At 40.8% G+C, this 19,786-nt stretch overlaps 1 protein-coding gene across 1 annotated transcript; it reads left to right on the top strand.

The window, feature by feature from the left end:
- Positions 1–756: 756 nt before the first annotated feature.
- Positions 757–19,454, top strand: LOC137877041 (fibulin-1-like). The gene is made up of 17 exons (XM_068716722.1): positions 757–824; positions 1,050–1,158; positions 2,046–2,181; positions 5,883–6,036; positions 7,466–7,534; positions 7,715–7,804; positions 12,701–12,838; positions 12,960–13,097; positions 13,179–13,322; positions 13,447–13,569; positions 13,764–13,889; positions 14,050–14,169; positions 14,289–14,420; positions 14,534–14,657; positions 17,370–17,512; positions 18,177–18,317; positions 18,458–19,454. Exons 1-17 carry the CDS (start codon positions 770–772, stop codon positions 18,595–18,597), a joined length of 2,082 nt encoding a protein of 693 aa, XP_068572823.1. The 5' UTR covers positions 757–769; the 3' UTR covers positions 18,598–19,454.
- The last annotated feature ends 332 nt before the right edge of the window (positions 19,455–19,786 follow it).

Here is a 19,786-nt window from a genome sequence, read left to right as displayed (position 1 = left end):
TATATATATATATATATATATATATATATATATATATATATATATATATATATATATAATGTGTGTATATACTAGCCCTCTAACTTCAGAAGCTCTGTGCTTTGAGGAGTGAGGATGCACCAGAGCAGCCTTCCATGAAGTGTTTTAAGGGCTGACACGCCCCCTCATTGTTAATCAGTTATCTGATTGGACGCTGCAGCTGATTGGACTGATCGGATTGTTCTCAATATCACAATGTCATACCAGACTGAAGACAGATCACAGATTAAAGTCAAGTTTTATATTTGATTAGTTTTCTGATTCACCATCTGGTTTAAATATATGTTCATTATAGGTCTGAACAACAAAAGAATCACAAACAACTTTCTTAATTTATTAGAAAAGTTTGACTTTTCATGATCTGCTATTTCTAGGAGAGTGGAGAGGACGTCTCATTTCTCTTCAAAACGTATCTCCTCGTTTCCTCTCTCCGCAGGGAAAACGTGGATGCGTTGAAGAGATTTGGGATGCACCCACAACAGGTCCGCCCTCACCGCCCTCTAATCTCAAACCCCACAAGACGAGTCCTGAGTCGCCTCTCCTGCTGCTCTGACTGAGATGTTCTCCTTCTTGACGGGACACTTTCACAGAGGACACACACACACACACACACACACACACACACACACACACACACACACACCGTCCACTGCTGCCGTTCAGCCACTGATCATCCCGGTAATTTTAAATAACCGTAACATTTAGACGATCGGAGAGGGAAACATCTGCGATGGCACAGTGGACAATACTTCTTTTTTCTTTATACGGAGTTCTGCATGGAAAAGGTAAGACGCACTGCTAAATGTTGGCATTGAATGCCTTTGTTAGTGGGTTCATTAACTTCAATACACTATTCATTTTGGGGGCATAATATATCCTTATGTGAGGTACTACCTGGTAATATTATCCAATACTAAGTACCAATTTAATTCAATCTGATATAGTAACTGTCACTTGGGGGCAGCTGTGCTATTTTTCCATCATGCCTCTGCTCTGTATTTAACCCACAGAGAATCTGTTTTCTACTGAACAAGAGTGCTGTCAGGATGGGAAGGACCAGGCCCTGGGAGGACAAGGCTGTACAGTCCTCCCCCTCATCTCCTCCTCCCACACCTGCAAGTAAGCAACACCTGCTTTCACAAAGAAAGAGGGTCTCAGAATGCGACCCAGGGACCAAGGACGGGGCAGTACAGAGGGAATGCATGAAGTTTGTTGTGTTTATCCATCAAAAAATGTCCACGGGGTCCAAATATATATCACATTGGCCTCTTCAAATGAGTGTGTGTCATTTTCCTGAGGGAGATGTGTGTGTCCTGTAAGCCACAGGACAGGATTGCCGCATATAGTGTTGTGGCAATTTATCAGTATGTTCTTCTTTAGATGTAACTTGTGCCGCTTAACTCTGAATGTTGTGTGCATGTAGACAAACAGTCAAGGCCAGGCACCCAACCGAGATAATGTGAAGCTGGAACAATCCATTGAGTTTGTGTGAAGCATATACTATACTCAGCAGAAGCTGAGACTTGTTGTTAGACCGCTGAACCCTCCGTGGGGAAAGAGCGCTGACCTTTCAGCTGAATTATTCTAAGTGCCTGTTCAATAAAATACTTAAAAACATTTGAGAGTTTTCTCATAACGTTTATTTCTCACAGGTACCACAGATAGTAACTACACAGTAAGGACAGGCGTTAAGTGGCCCCCTGGAGCATTTTTAACACTAAAGGGCCCTGATTGACTGAAAGAACATGGAGGGTGTGATTGATGAAATAGAGGAACACCTGGTCGACACATGGCGGTCAGTAGAGGGAACAATTGGAGAGGAAAGGCGGGGGGGGGGGGGGAGACTTTTTGCCCATGATGAAATTAAGTATTTTTATTATTAAAAAAAATTTAAAAGTTTCAAAGTTTCTGCTGACCGTTACAATGTATTTTAAACTAAGGTGGGTTACTGACAAAGGATGCAGTTTCTCTTCTGGATGAGCTAAATGTGTGCCTTTTATTTACAGGATCACCCAGCAGCAGTGCTGTGCAGCAGCAGTAGGAGACAGACTCTGTGACAAAGGTATCGAGATGGCCACGTGGCAAGGGGCCTGTGAGAGGCCCTTCTTCCAAGGAGAACCCTGGGAAACCCAAATCTCTAAGGTTACTCCTCCCTAATGTCAATGTCTTCAACCTTTACACATCTTTTCATTTGTGTGCGCACAAACAAGACCCCTACAAAATCAACACCTACTTTTTCTGACAATATAACATTAGAGATGAGATTCCTTCTATTTCATCTGCCTCTTTTTCTGTTTCACCCTCCCTGTCTTCTGCTCAGATGTGCTGTGACTGCTGTATGATCGGCCTGATGACAGCGAGCCGGGGTTCAAGCTGCGAGTTACAGGGTTTGTTGCTGGAGAGAAAGTGTTTGTACGCAGCTAAAGCCTGCTGTGACAACAGCACAGCAACAGAAACCGATCTGAATCATGATGGTAAGAGATGTAACCAATGTTGTGCTTTCAGTCTTCAGTGTGTTGATTGGCTCCACTCTGTCTTATCTAGACAGAATGGCTACTGGCTGTCTGTGACACTAATCGGTATACTCGGCCATTTGCACGCATTAAGTGCCAAGTGATTTACAGCACAATATGATTTGGTGCCACCTAATAAGGGCTTTATAACATTTTTTATTAATAGTTTATAAAGTTCCCTAATACTTCACAGAAGAAAAATATAAGCTATTAATAAGAACAATCTTTGTATAGAAATGATGTAAAATCTAATAAGACCATTTATTTTTAGAAAAAGGCTTCAGATGATCTGGACCAAAATCCAATTATCTACCTCTCTAATCAACGACAGGCTTTATAAAGGCTTTTTAGAAATTGGGGAACCCAAGACCATTTGTCAGTAGATTACCAACATTTATAACTGCTCTATTGCTCAATAGAAAGGATAAACACCAGCCAAAGATATTTTTTTAAAACCTGGTGACCCGAAATTTGTTCAACACACTGAGAGTTTGTTTGGATATTCGGATGTGCTATGCTACACCCCTAGAATTATTTTAAATGTAAAATAAAAAAGTCCCAACAGGGGTATTCACCGGGCTAATCTGTAGACACCTTGCCAAATGGTAACTCAGGGCCAACCGGTCTTGTGGCTTGTAGCTTTTGTCGTTTAGCTGGCTTCAGGTGAAAAACCCAAAACATGTTGGCAAAAATACTCGATTTGAGTTAAAAGCAAAAGTGTGATGCTGATGTAGATTGAAGGCCAAATCTCAACATTGTTTTATCATGAAGCAGCCTTGTTGGTTTTTATCAGGAGAACAATTCTTCAGACTTTACTGTTAGCACTCTTAGATAATCCAGAGACATGATTATCACCTTCTAATCATCAGTGTGTGTTCTCCAAATTGTGTCCTTGCTCTTCTGCAGCATGATTACTTTTACATCAGATTACGCCTAAGCCTTGTTGTTTAGCTGGTTTCCCTCACTGAAAGCAATGAAAGTGTGCAATTAGACCCACAGAACGAAGAGGCTTCAGTTACCTCAACCTTTCTGGAACTCACATGACGTCAAACTGACACTTCAACTTCAGTATAGATCACTTTGTCAAATATTAACACTTTTATTATTTATTGAGGATACACAGGAGCTGTAAAGAACTCTGCAAACAATGTTATTACCTGCATTTACAATATTTGTAATGAAGAGGGTTAAATGTAGATCGTAGTTGTTTGTTCCCTCTGTCATCTTTATTCTGTTTTTTTTAAATCTTATTCTTTGAGATAATGTAAGATGCTGCACCCTGAAAAAAAGTTGAGGTTCTCAAACAGTGGTCTGAATCCCCACAAGGGGTCGGAAGATTACTTTGAGGGCCACAAGCTGATTAACAGAAGATAAAAGAGAAAACCAAAACATTTAAGTTACACAAAGTAATGATATTACTTTTATACTAAACCTTTAACTTCAGTTTCTTTTAAATTCATAAATTACTTGATACTTTAGGTTTAGTGTTACTTTTATACTAAACCTCTAACTTCAGTTTCTTTTAAATTCATAAATTACTTGATACTTTTGCATTTTATGACTTCTAAATAAGAAACCACTGCAAATTTAAACCAAACCTCTTTCAAAAAACAAATCATTATTACATTTAAAAAAATTCACAAAATTAATTTTGGACACTTTGTTGGCCGGAATTACTGAATAAATGTTTTTATTATTTTGTATAACTTACTTTCATTTATCTTTTCTTTTACCGATCTGTATGAGTTTTCTCGTTTTAACCGTCTTTTCTTAAATTCATCTGTGTTATTTCACTTTTAATCTGGCAACATCCACTTTGGAATTGCTTAGTGTTGGCGCTTTGTCACATCAAATGAATCCAAATAACGGCCATGTTTGAATAATTCAGGAGCCCTGACGGTTAAACACAGGTCCGCCCTCACCGCCCTCTAGCTCTGCATGGACAAAGTAAGACGCACTGCTAAATTTTGGCGTTGAAATGCCGAATTTTAGTCTTTGATAGTGGTTTGAACAACTTTAATACACTATTAATTTTGGGGGCATATTATATCCTTATGTGAGGTACTGCATGGTAATATTTTCTAAGTGCTGTCTGTCTATCTGAGAGAGTGAGCCCAATTTAATTAAATATGATATAGTAACTGTCACTTGGTGGCAGCAGTGCTATTTTTCCATCATGCCTCTGCTCTGTATTTAATCCTCAGGAAATCAGCTTCCTAATGAACAAGGGTGCTGTCGGAATGGGAGGGATTGGGCCCTGGGAGGACAAGGCTGTACAGTCCTCCCCCTCATCTCCTCCTCCCACACCTGCAGGTAAGCAACACCTGCTTTCACAAAGAAAGAGGGTCTCAGAATGCGACCCAGGGACCAAGGACGGGGCAGTACAGAGGGAATGCATGAAGTTTGTTGTGTTTATCCATCAAAAAATGTCCACGGGGTACAAATATATATCACATTGGCCTCTTTAAGAGTGTGTGCCGTTTTCCTGTGGGAAATGTGTGTGTCCTGTAAGCCAACGTTTCTGACGCTATCCGTCCTGCTCCAGAAGAGGATTATCACATAGCAACTACACAGTAAGGACAGGCGTTAAGTGGCCCCCTGGAGCATTTTTAACACTAAAGGGCCCTGATTAACTGAAAGAACATGGAGGGTGTGATTGATGAAATAGAGGAACACCTGGTCGACACATGGCGGTCAGTAGAGGGAACAATTGGAGAGGAAAGGCGGGGGGGAGAGACTTTTTGCCCATGATGAAATTAATCATTTTTATTATTAAAAGAATTAAAAAGTTTCAAAGTAGCTGCTGACCGTTACAATGTATTTTAAACTAAGGTTGGTTCCTCATTACTGCAGGTAAATATGCAACGTATTACATCATAAATAAATCTGATGGACTGTATCTTACTCAAATAACAAGCATTTCTTCACATGCTCTTTATACAGCTATTTCCTCACGGATCAAAGGATGCAGTTTCTCTTCTGGATGAGCTAAATGTGTGCCTTTTATTTACAGGATCACCCAGGAGCAGTGCTGTGCAGCAGCAGTAGGAGACAGACTCTGTGACAAAGGTATCGAGATAGCCACTGGGAGAGAGGCTTGTGACATGCCCTTCTTCCAAGGAGAATTCTGGGAAACACAAATCTCTAAGGTTACCTCCTCCCTAATGTCAATGTCTTCAACCTTTACACGTCTTTTCATTCTTGCATGCACAAACAAGACACCTAATAAATTAACACCTATTTTTTTTTTTACTATATAACATTAGAGATGAGATTCCTTCTATTTCATCTGCCTCTTTTTCTGTTTCACCATCCCTGTCTTCTGCTCAGATGTGCTGTGACTGCTGTATGATCGGCCTGATGACAGCGAGCCGGGGTTCAAGCTGCGAGTTACAGGAATTGTTGCTGGAGAGAAAGTGTTTGTACGCAGCTAAAGCCTGCTGTGACAACAGCACAGCAACAGAAACCGAACCCAATACAAATGGTAAGAGATGTAACCAATGTTGTGCTTTCAGTCTTCAGTGTGTTGATTGGCTCCACTCTGTCTTATCTAGACAGAATGGCTAATGGCTGTCTGTGACACTAATCGGTATACTCGGCCATTTGCACACATTAGGTGCCGAGTGATTTACAGCACAATATGATTTGGTGCCACTTAATAACAGCTTTATACCATGGTTTATAAAGTTCCCTAATACTTCATAGAAGAAAAATATAAGCTATTAATAAGAACAATCTTTGAATAGAAAGGATGTAAAATCTAATCTTGACTTGTGAATCCAATTATCTCTCATCTCTCTCATCTTCAACCGCTTATCCGGGATCGGGTTGCGGGGGCAACAGCTCCAGCAGGGGACCCCAAACTTCCCTTTCCCGGGCCACATCAGCCAGCTCTGACTGGGGGATCCCGAGGCGCTCCCAGGCCAGTTTGGAGATATAGTCCCTCCACCTGGTCCTGGGCCTCCCTCCCAGCTGGTCGTGCCTGGAACACCTCCCTAGGGAGGTGTTCCAGGTGACATCCTTACCAGATGCCCGAACCACCTCAATCCAATTATTTACCCCTCTAATTAACTACAGACTTTATAAAGGCTTTTTAGAAATTGGGGAACCCAAGACCATTTGTCAGTAGATTACCAACATTTATAACTGCTCTATTGCTAAATAGAAAAGGCTAAACACCAGCCAAAGATATTTTTTAAAAACTCGGTGACCTGACAGTTGTTCAACACAACCACTGACAGTTCGGATGGATATTCAGATGTGCTATGCTAAACACCCAGAATTTTTAAAAATGTAAAACAAAAAGTCCCAACAGATGTTGACTCATGTGACATCACTTGAGGCAATTCATCAGATTTCATGCAGGGCCCTCTGGAGCCACAAAAGCTTTTATACAACGTTTTCACACATGCTGTAGTTCTCCCCAAGAAGATTTTTTCGGGTAAAAGGAGACAGTTTTCAGAAGGACTGAGTCACATCAATCCAAGCAGCATTACTAGGAGCACAGACAGCAGCCCTGTTGTGTAATAAACTAGACAATGGCCTTGATGTGGAAGCTATGGAGCAGATCACTACCAGAGAGCCAGACAGACTGGGTAACGGGGGTATTCACCGGGCTAATCTGTAGACACCTTGCTAAATGGTAACTCAGGACCAACTGGTTTTGTCGCCGAGCTGGCTTCAGGTGAAAAACCCAAAACATGTTGGCAAGGACAGATTTGCAAAAACACTTGATTTGAGTTAAAAGCAAAAGTGTCATGCTGATGCAGATTGAAGGCCAAAGCAATGAGAGCATGCAAATGGGAAGGCCACAGAGCTTTGTGGAGTTCCGATGAGTGACGAGGTGCTGAAGTGTTTCACCCTGTGCTTGCTATTCAGTGAATTTCATTTTAATGAGGCCTTTTCTTCCATAGCATCAGTGACAGTAATGCCTCAGGCCAGCACTACGGCCGAGCCTCAGGGGGGATTGGACAGCTGTACAGGTTTGCCACCTTCATTTCTTAATGTGATCTTTATTGTTATAAGAAGAGCTGTAAGAGGTTTTGGCACCAGCCTCTTGCTGGTGTTACATTTCATCAGCCAGTGACATGATTCCTGTGATGTAGGACTCACACTGTATACAGTGATGTCTACTTCTTCACGTGTGTCTCTGCTGTTTTCAGACTCCAACTGTTCCCACTTGTGTGAAGGTAACGGTATGTGTGCGTGCCTTGGTGGTTATCAACTGCAAGAGGATGGAGTGAATTGTGAAGGTGAGTAATGTAAATGGAAGCGTCGCTATAATTGCCTACTTCTTAAAGTAGCCCTTCTAAGCAGCATGACTCTGGGGATGGCAATGCCAGTGTGCCAGTCTGTTGGTCTGCCTAGACTAAAATATCTCAATAACTATTAGATGGATTGTCGTGAAATTCTTCATTCATAGCCCCCTACAGGATGGAATGTGATCCCTTCATTTATTATTTAGTGCCGGCAGCAGGTTAGGAATTGAATTGGTTCAATACTTTGACAAAATGCCTGCAAAACTAATGATGTTCCCATCAGCTACTGTAAAAGTTAGCATGCTAATATGCTAAACTCACACGGTGAACATGGTAATCATCATACCTGCTAAACATGAGCATGTTGAAATTATCATTGTGAACATGTTAGCATGCAAACATTAGCATAAGCTGTGCTTTTCAACACCCACACAACTAGTATGCCAGAAAACGATCAACTGTACCTGTTCCACCATGCTATTTAGTATGCCAAAAGATTTAACGGCACCTTGAACTTTGACCCTCTTGCTTATATGTCTGCTGCACAAAGCATTGTGGGTCAGAATAGCCAAAACAGCATACTGGCTTGCACACTGCAAAATGTGATCGGATGTAGTCGAACATTCTGGTACTTTCAACATACTGCCATTGACATGCATTGGGGCATCCTAAATCTTTTTCTGGCATACTAGGTAGTATGGTAGTGTGGATATTGGAAGGCACAGTTAGTATGTCCTAATGCATAGCATGTCACATGCAGTATCCTAAAAATTCAATTTTTCCTTTTTGCTATTTGTGCTTTCAGTCTTCAGTGTGTTGATTGGCTCCACTCTGTCTTATCTAGACAGAATGGCTACTGGCTGTCTGTGACACTAATCGGTATACTCGGCCATTTGCACACATTAGGTGCCAAGTGATTTACAGCACAATATGATTTGGTGTCACCTAATAAGGGCTTTATAAAAGTTTGTATTAATGGTTTATAAAGTTCCCTAATACTTCACAGAAGAACATTTTAATAAAAACAATCTTTGTATAGGTAGGTTGTAAAATCTCATGTTGACTTATAAGACCATTTATTTCTAGAAAAAGGCTGCAGATGATCTGGACCAAAATCTAATTATTTACGAACCCATGACCATTTGTTAGGAGATTATCAACATTTATAACTGCAGTATAGCTAAATAGAAAGGATAAACAGCAGCCAAAGAGATTCTTTAAAAACTTGGTGACTCAAATTGAAAACAAAAAGTCACAGCAGCTGTTGACTCTTGTGACATCACTTGAGGCAATTTATCAGATTTTATAGAGGTCCCTCAAAAGCCACAAAAGCTTTTATACGTTTTCACACATGCAGTAGTTCTCCCCAAGACCTGGAGTTCTCTCCTTCAGTGACAAGCCCGGTCTAAAGGTAGCTTATTTGAAAGTGGTACCTCTGATTTTATTAGCCCTAGGAGCGAAACCATGACACTCTCTGAGATTTGTTTGGGTAAAAGGAGACAGTTTTCAGAAGGACTGCATCACATCAACAGGGGTATTCACCGGGCTAATCTGTAGACACCTTGCCAAATGGTAACTCAGGGCCAACCGGTCTTGTGGCTTGTAGCTTTTGTCGTTTAGCTGGCTTCAGGTGAAAAACCCAAAACATGTTGGCAAAAATACTCGATTTGAGTTAAAAGCAAAAGTGTGATGCTGATGTAGATTGAAGGCCAAATCTCAACATTGTTTTATCATGAAGCAGCCTTGTTGGTTTTTATCAGGAGAACAATTCTTCAGACTTTACTGTTAGCACTCTTAGATAATCCAGAGACATGATTATCACCTTCTAATCATCAGTGTGTGTTCTCCAAATTGTGTCCTTGCTCTTCTGCAGCATGATTACTTTTACATCAGATTACGCCTAAGCCTTGTTGTTTAGCTGGTTTCCCTCACTGAAAGCAATGAAAGTGTGCAATTAGACCCACAGAACGAAGAGGCTTCAGTTACCTCAACCTTTCTGGAACTCACATGACGTCAAACTGACACTTCAACTTCAGTATAGATCACTTTGTCAAATATTAACACTTTTATTATTTATTGAGGATACACAGGAGCTGTAAAGAACTCTGCAAACAATGTTATTACCTGCATTTACAATATTTGTAATGAAGAGGGTTAAATGTAGATCGTAGTTGTTTGTTCCCTCTGTCATCTTTATTCTGTTTTTTTTAAATCTTATTCTTTGAGATAATGTAAGATGCTGCACCCTGAAAAAAAGTTGAGGTTCTCAAACAGTGGTCTGAATCCCCACAAGGGGTCGGAAGATTACTTTGAGGGCCACAAGCTGATTAACAGAAGATAAAAGAGAAAACCAAAACATTTAAGTTACACAAAGTAATGATATTACTTTTATACTAAACCTCTAACTTCAGTTTCTTTTAAATTCATAAATTACTTGATACTTTTGCATTTTATGACTTCTAAATAAGAAACCACTGCAAATTTAAACCAAACCTCTTTCAAAAAACAAATCATTATTACATTTAAAAAAAATTCACAAAATTAATTTTGGACACTTTGTTGGCCGGAATTACTGAATAAATGTTTTTATTATTTTGTATAACTTACTTTCATTTATCTTTTCTTTTACCGATCTGTATGAGTTTTCTCGTTTTAACCGTCTTTTCTTAAATTCATCTGTGTTATTTCACTTTTAATCTGGCAACATCCACTTTGGAATTGCTTAGTGTTGGCGCTTTGTCACATCAAATGAATCCAAATAACGGCCATGTTTGAATAATTCAGGAGCCCTGACGGTTAAACACAGGTCCGCCCTCACCGCCCTCTAGCTCTGCATGGACAAAGTAAGACGCACTGCTAAATTTTGGCATTGAAATGCCGAATTTTAGTCTTTGATAGTGGTTTGAACAACTTTAATACACTATTAATTTTGGGGGCATATTATATCCTTATGTGAGGTACTGCATGGTAATATTTTCTAAGTGCTGTCTGTCTATCTGAGAGAGTGAGCCCAATTTAATTAAATATGATATAGTAACTGTCACTTGGTGGCAGCAGTGCTATTTTTCCATCATGCCTCTGCTCTGTATTTAATCCTCAGGAAATCAGCTTCCTAATGAACAAGGGTGCTGTCGGAATGGGAGGGATTGGGCCCTGGGAGGACAAGGCTGTACAGTCCTCCCCCTCATCTCCTCCTCCCACACCTGCAGGTAAGCAACACCTGCTTTCACAAAGAAAGAGGGTCTCAGAATGCGACCCAGGGACCAAGGACGGGGCAGTACAGAGGGAATGCATGAAGTTTGTTGTGTTTATCCATCAAAAAATGTCCACGGGGTACAAATATATATCACATTGGCCTCTTTAAGAGTGTGTGCCGTTTTCCTGTGGGAAATGTGTGTGTCCTATAAGCCAGCGTTTCTGACGCTATCCGTCCTGCTCCAGAAGAGGATTATCACATAGTAACTACACAGTAAGGACAGGCGTTAAGTGGCCCCCTGGAGCATTTTTAACACTAAAGGGCCCTGATTAACTGAAAGAACATGGAGGGTGTGATTGATGAAATAGAGGAACACCTGGTCGACACATGGCGGTCAGTAGAGGGAACAATTGGAGAGGAAAGGCGGGGGGGAGAGACTTTTTGCCCATGATGAAATTAATCATTTCTATTATTAAAAGAATTAAAAAGTTTCAAAGTAGCTGCTGACCGTTACAATGTATTTTAAACTAAGGTTGGTTCCTCATTACTGCAGGTAAATATGCAACGTATTACATCATAAATAAATCTGATGGACTGTATCTTACTCAAATAACAAGCATTTCTTCACATGCTCTTTATACAGCTATTTCCTCACGGATCAAAGGATGCAGTTTCTCTTCTGGATGAGCTAAATGTGTGCCTTTTATTTACAGGATCACCCAGGAGCAGTGCTGTGCAGCAGCAGTAGGAGACAGACTCTGTGACAAAGGTATCGAGATAGCCACTGGGAGAGAGGCTTGTGACATGCCCTTCTTCCAAGGAGAATTCTGGGAAACACAAATCTCCAAGGTTACTCCTCCCTAATGTCAATGTCTTCAACCTTTACACGTCTTTTCATTCTTGTGCGCACAAACAAGACGCCTAAAAAATCAAAACCTAGATTTTATGACAATATCACATTAGAGATGAGATTCCTTCCTTTTCATCTGCCTCTCTTCCTGTTTCACCTTCCCTGTCCAGATGTGCTGTGACTGCTGTATGCTCGGCCTGATGACAGCGAGCCGGGGTTCCAGCTGCGAGTTTCAGGGGTTGTTGCTGTTAAACATGTGTTTGTACACAGCTAAAGCCTGCTGCGACAAAAACACAACAGCAAAAATTAATCTGAATCATGATGGTAAGAGATGTAACCAATGTTGTGCTTTCAGTCTTCAGTGTGTTGATTGGCTCCACTTTGTCTTATCTAGACAGAATGGCTACTGGCTGTCTGTGACACTAATCGGTATACTCGGCCATTTGCACACATTAGGTGCCAAGTGATTTACAGCACAATATGATTTGGTGTCACCTAATAAGGGCTTTATAAAAGTTTGTATTAATGGTTTATAAAATTCCCTAATACTTCATAGAAGAACATTTTAATAAAAACAATCTTTGTATAGGTAGGTTGTAAAATCTTATGTTGACTTACAAGACCATTTATTTCTAGAAAAAGGCTGCAGATGATCTGGACCAAAATCTAATTATTTACGAACCCATGACCATTTGTTAGGAGATTATCAACATTTATAACTGCAGTATTGCTAAATAGAAAGGATAAACAGCAGCCAAAGAGATTCTTTAAAAACCTGCTGAGTTAAGATTTAAGATAGATTAGACTGCTTTTCTTATTTTTGATTGGATGTCTCTCTCCTCAGATGTTAATGAGTGTCTGACTGGCAGTCACAACTGCGTCTTAGGCCAAGTTTGCATTAACAAAGAGGGTTCCTTCCAATGTCAGACGGAAACCAGCTGTAACACCGGGTATAATTTCCAAGACGACAACAATTGCCAAGGTAACAATACTGCAATTTTAGTTTGAGGTAAAATAGCCATCACATGTCCAATAGCCTACAGTATTTCATGTCAATAAAAATATTTATGCTTTCTACATTTTTTCCTCCTTGCCTGTTCCAGACATAGATGAGTGTACTTTGGGGACACATAACTGTGGACCAGACTTTTTGTGCACCAACACACAAGGTTCGTTCCACTGCTCGAAGAACACGAGGTGCTCAGAAGGTTTCATTCAGGACGCCCTCGGCAGCTGTATCGGTAAGCTTACCGTCAAACTCAGGTAAAAACAATCCCCGGGTAAAAGTTCAGCTGGCTTTGCTTTATGTGTTTCCTCATTAGATGTAAACGAGTGTGTGGCCCATACCAGTACATGCCTGCCTGGCCAGACCTGTTTGAACACAGTGGGCTCCTACACTTGTCTTAGGAACACATACATCTGTGGACGAGGCTATCATCTAACTCAGGACGGCACGCTTTGTGAAGGTGGATACTGTCACAATAAACGATGTCCTGTGTTTAAAGTCTTTTGTTTGCAGCAAGAAATCATTATAAGTCACCTTAATTTCCCTTTTTCAGACATGTAACTTCTCCCCTTCATGTTTTACAGATGTGGATGAGTGTCGAACAGGGAATGTGTGTGGCGGCCATGTTTGTGTCAACCTGGTCGGCACGTACCGCTGTGAATGCAGAATTGGCTTCTTCCGCAACAGTATGACCAAACGGTGTGAAGGTGCGGTACAAACACAGTTTGCAGGTTTTTTTTGCATCATTGGTAACATTTTGTGCATATCAGCTGTTAAATTAAATATTTGTTGAGGTGAGTAAATTCAAGTGAGTAGGGGAGAACGAAGTGGCACGGGACAAGTGGAAAGTGGAAGTCAATTCTGACTCTCAGATTCCTGGTCTGTTCCCCGTGTTCTTAAGATATCAATGAGTGCAGGCATTATCCCGGACGACTCTGCGCCCACACGTGTGACAACACAGAGGGGTCTTACCAGTGCAGCTGCGCAACTGGCTTCAAACTGTCCCCCGATGGCAGAAACTGTGACGGTAAAATCACTCCTCATTTCATGGATTAATTCTGACTCATTATGTTGTGGAAGAGCGACATCTCAGCTTCATGTAATTCACATTGCATCATAGACATGGTCTTGTTTGAATCCTCATGCGACACATTTTGAGGTCTGATTCTGTGCCTGTGTGCCGACAGACGTCAATGAGTGTGAAGCCAACCCCTGCAGCCAGGTGTGTGCAAATGTCCATGGCTCGTACCAGTGCTACTGTCGTCGTGGTTACCAGCTGAGTGACATCGATGGGACAACATGTGAAGGTGCTTGTTAGACTTCATGGTGCCTCGTGATGTTGCAAATCAACACCGGATGTGATCACATGTTACATAAACACATCACTGAGTATTTCTAATTACATTTTACTGTCTGTTACTCTCAGATATTGATGAGTGTGCTCTGCCTGCTGGACATCATGGGTGTTCCTACAGCTGCTCCAACGCCCCAGGAAGTTTTTACTGTACCTGCCCACCCACAGGCTACACCATCGCACACAATGGACACACATGCCAAGGTCATTTAGACAAAACCTTTGGTACCCTTGCCATTAAAACAAGTGATTTGTAAATTACTGGTGTGTTATTTTTTATTAAATGTCTAACCTTTGCTTCCCTCCTGTGTTTTTAGACATTGATGAATGTTCAGTAGGGAGCCATACCTGTTCTGTCTCTGAAAGCTGCTTTAACATCTTGGGAGGATTTCGCTGTCTGTCCTTTGCATGTCCTGAAAACTTCCAGCAAGCAGGGCAGGGGTGAGTGGCTACTTGTTAATGGCGGGCTGTTTGAATGAAAGGGTTGATTGTCCCCAGCTGAGCATGATGCATCTTACTACTGTGTAGTGTAGTATTAAGACTCCGTCTTTCTCATTTTGCACACATTTCCTGTCATGCAGATTTGGGCTGCTGTTGACATTTGCCTGTAGTCACAAAACTCTTTTCTCACTCTCCTACTTCTGTCATTTACTCCCTCTCTCTTTGTTCTTTTCCTCTTTTTATACCCATGCCTGCAGCCGTTTCTGCCCTCCATCCAATGAGTATCTCGTTTTTGTTCCCCCTTTCAGCCATTGCAACCGATTAACTTGCCAGTTCACGCGGGATCCTGCTTTGTGTCTCTTGCTCCCGCTGAGAATCTCCTTCTACAACATCAGCTTTCCAACCAACACCCCCGTCCCCGCTGTTGTTTTCCGGATGGGACTCTCCAATTCCGTGCCGGGAGACAAAGTGCTGCTCAGCATAGTCTCCGGAGATGAGGAGGGATACTTTGTTGTGGAGCAGCACGCTCACGGAGGAGAGATCTCACTGCGCCGTACATTATCCCGACCGCAAGACTTTTTTCTGACCGTGAAGATGAGGCTGGTTCGCTACGGGACAGCACATCTGTATATGGCCAAGGTTGCTGTGTTTGTCACACACAAGCAGTCCATCCAGCCCTCAGGAACATTTACATATTAGAAAACGGTGACATTTAAAGGAATAGTTTGGAGTGTTTTAAAGTCTATCCCTATTTTTCACTCACCACTCATGTATTATAAAGGTGGTTTTAATTTTCATCCATATTTTTCGTAATGCAGAAGTCAGAGCTCCAGCTTTACATATACCCTTTGGCACAGTTGATAAGGGGCAAATCTATAATTCTTGTTGGGTGGAAAAACACTGATTCACCCCAAACTAAAATGCTGCTACAGCAGTCTGTTATGGTGAATTTGAGTGGTTATTAAAGAAAAATCTATTTATTTTTATTGCTAAATTCTTCTCGGCATCCATCCGAGAATATTAGTATGGATCTTGTCATCTAACTTCAAATTGAAATTTAAACACATTACCCCCAATAGAACAAAAAATATTCCTCAAACATGGTGTTAATATGATTTACTTTACAGTGAATGATTGGTTATCGAAGCAACAAGTCGAAATTGCTAATTTAATTGCATTTGTATATGCAAAGTGGTCTTGGGGATGCATTTCTTTAAAACAATCCCTTGCTGTTTTAAACACTCAATGCCTTTTTTGTTATTTATTCTAGCATAATGGTGTAGCAGTAGATACAGAAGAATATTAGGACATGGTACCACTAGATGGGGCTCATTAGCTTTTAATTAAGGAACTCCACAGCACTGTGACAGGATTGTTCATGGGCATTAATTTGCATGATGGCAGCTCACTCTACCTCGTGTCTTTGCGGCAGCTTCCCTTTATGTGTACTTTCTATGTGTGTGGAATTAAAAAGTGACGGATAAAAATTACTTTTTATTCTTTGATATTCAAGCGTGCACACACACACACACACACACACACACACACACACACACACACACACACACCGGCAATGGTTTCTGCCACTACTCTCACGCTTCCTCCGCTGTGGTCATTTCTAATGTTTTCCTATGATGTGTTCCAAGCGGCCTCACCGTAGGATCAAACAGGCCTCGCCTTAGCGGACAGAAAGAAAAATAAGCGTGGCACTTATTTATGGGCACCTGGGGCTCAGCCAGCATGGGGGCTCAATTAGTGGTGGAGCAGCATTACAGCTCACATGATGGATAGTGCTTTTAGTGTTGGTATTGGGTGGTTATCAGTTGATTTGCTGTAAATGATACCAAAAGGCCAGTAGCTGTGTTGGTCAGCTGGATAAATGCAGCCAGACAAATTTTCCACTGTTCCATTTCCCTCCTGGTGGTTTTTGGGGGTTTAATGCATAGCACTGATTGAAATTAAATATATGAGGTAATTATTCTCTTAAATCTTTGTATCATATAACCACCCACTTTCCAAATGCTAAGTTGATTATTTGTATATAAGAAAATAGGGAAATGCTGTATGTAATGATAATAGTATCTGTATCTGTCTTATTTTGGAGAGACACTATACAATCGTTTGGAAATGCAATTATGCTAATTCCGTTGCAGATTCTATCAAAACTGTGGGTTTTTATCCACCATGTACTTCAGCGTGATGTCATTGATCACATCAAATGACATTCGGACCTACTTACCCTCTCCTGGTTTACTACAATCCCTTCTTCCCTTCGTGGCATGAATACCACACAATCATCTCTGTGGCTTTGAGCGAACAACTTGGACTCACCTGGTAGCTGCTAATTTCATGGCTCTGCTCCCTTTGCAGTTTTCAAGTTCATATTGAAAGCGCTGATGTCTTCATGTCAGAGGGATCAGGGTTTGGCCTCTTGTTAAGGCACCCTTTTGTCGGTTCACCATAGAGGTCCATGGTAGCTATTCAGATGTTGCCAGGTTCTTCTTGCTCAACTCAGCCGTCAATCTGTGGTCAACGTTTTTCTAATGAAGACTGTTGTCTCCTGTGTAGGTTAAAATTGTGAGAAACCCTCAGTTCTCCTTTTGTGTGCATTCCTCTTTCCTTGGCACACATGTAATACATCTCCATGTCCTCCCCGTTTTCTTCATCTTTCCATCTTGCCTGCTAACCATCACTTCGGTTTTTCTTTTTCCAATCCAGAAAAGATGCTTCAGGCAATGGCCGTTGTGTTAAGGCCTGCCAACCTAACGACATCGGCTGCCGTCTCTCTCCCATCCACTTCCTCATCTACATCTCCATCTCTCTGCCAACCTTCAGAGACTTCAGTGGACCACAAGGTAAGACAAGGTGGATGTCCAGCAAGGCCTTAGTATGTGTAACCTCGATAGCCTCATTCACCAGCATTTACAATTGCACATGGTAGTGTGCATGGCAATCTATGGTGCATGAATATGTTGTAGTAGCCTGTATCATATGATTTGGTTGATTCTCATAGTCCTTGATGGGGAAGAACTTTTAATTGGTTGTAATAATGGAGTAAAAGTTACCTTGAGCAAAACTTTGTGGAGCTGGCAGATTCAACTGGTCAGTTAGATTACTGTTTCTCTAGTGAGCTACCACATTTGACACCTTCACAGTTCTATTAAAATGTATTTTGTGTTAAGGTTTCCAAGGGGAGCCTAAATTCAACATTCAAAGTAAATCCACCATGAATCTTGAATGCAATTATTTACATAAAATATTCCTGTTCAGTGTTTATTCTGCTCACAGTTTTTGTGCCTGGGGCAGAAAGGGTTAACTCGGTAGCTTCAGATTTGCAACCTCATTGAAATTCAACTTTCCATCCACCAACCTGACACAGCGCATAAGATTCAATTACTTGTTTCAACCCACAGAACAATTGTTTAATTATATCATAAATATACGTGTGATATTATTTGAAGGACTATGTGGTTTGCTACTATCAGACTAATACAAACTTTAAAACAATTCTTCCAACAGAAATTGTTTTCCTGCAGACAGTTGCAGTGGCTAACCCTGCTCCTGTACCCGGTGCCACCGATGTTTACTTTAACATCCTGGTTACAGATGACCAGTTCTCTTTTGATGTGATTAAGCGTTCCCACCAGGGCATGCTAATGGGTAAGTGGAGCGAGCAGGCTATCACTTGGAACCAGGCGGTCAATCCTTTATGAAAGCCTTTATTAAATAGTATATACAGATGATTGCATGTACTCATAAGTCTCCAAAAATTACATTTTTCTGTCTTTTTCTTCTTTTAGGTGTGGTTCGTCAGGTGAAACCTATCTTTGGCCCCAGGGACCTTGAGTTGCAGGTGGCTATGAACTATGTCAAGTCAGGGGTTGTTTCCAATCGCAACATTTTCATCATCCAGGTCTTCATCTCTGAGTTCTGGTTCTGAGCTTAGGAATTGAATGATACTACATTAGCTTTAGCTTTTTTTTTTAGCTTTAGCTTTTTTGCGAGTGTTTTAGTGATAAAGTTACGGAAAAAAAGTTACAGAATCAGTTTGCAACATATTTAAGTCAAGGTATTTTCAACACAATATGTACAGATCGAACACAAACACGTTTACAAATGATGTATCTTTGAGGCTGTACTCAGGTACAGTGGTGCTTTAAGCTAAATGTTTTCATGTGTGATGTAGTATAATGTATTTAATGTTAAAAATGTCAGCATGCTAACATGCTTGCAGTGACAATGCAAACATGCTAATGTTTAGCAGGTATAATACCATGAGAACCCTTTTAGTTTGGTGTGTTAGCATGCTAACATTTGCTAGCCTGAACATAAAGTACAGGTGAGGTCATCAGTGTTTGGTCATAAACCAAAGTATTGGACAAAAAGAAAAGTTGACCTGATGGTGGCATTAGATAATAAAAAGTCTCCAAAATATTAGGATACATTATGCGTAAACCATAAATGTCTACTGAATTATTGCCAGTCTATTTGATCAGTTGTGATGGACTGACCAACCAACATCATAAGAATTCACAGAGCCATGACACTAACATGGATAAAAAGTTGTTTCTTACGCAACAAAATAGACTTGTCTCTCACTTGATACCTCTATCCCAGATGTGTTGAAAGTTACATGCCTTTTATAAGAGTGGAATAAAATGATGTTGTAGATTAACAGGGTGCTTTCATCTTCTTAACCACTGTACCAGTTTAACTCGAATTTCAGACTTTTTTTATGATAGACCATTGGCTGACCTGTGGAACTGTGTAATATTTGCTCCATGTCATGTGCTTTGAGAGACCAGATGCGAAATGCTTAATTTGATAATAAAAAGCTTCAGCTATGGACTCGCTTTCAACATTGATTGTGTACTATCAGATTAAGCGGCCATCTGTGAATAATAATACTCTGTGCAGTTAATAGTGTTCATGTTTTCACTGAGAAGAGCTTGATCCTCTGCCACTGCAGACTAAACCAACTGTCCTCTAGTTACTTAGCATAACTGAGGTTCCCAGAATAACAAAAAATGTCTGTCCTGTTTTTCCTGTAATTCAAATCTGGTATGGTCTGATTTCCCATCACAACTATACCACTCACAGTTTGCGAGGATATTTACAGTTATTCAACT

This window comes from Cebidichthys violaceus, unplaced genomic scaffold (assembly GCF_023349555.1).
Source record: "Cebidichthys violaceus isolate CVI_PGR_0920_01 unplaced genomic scaffold, fCebVio1.0.p SCAF_21, whole genome shotgun sequence".
NCBI lineage: Eukaryota > Metazoa > Chordata > Actinopteri > Perciformes > Stichaeidae > Cebidichthys > Cebidichthys violaceus.
Note: the sequence above shows the minus strand (reverse complement) of the source record. Positions and strands in the feature narration are given on the sequence as shown.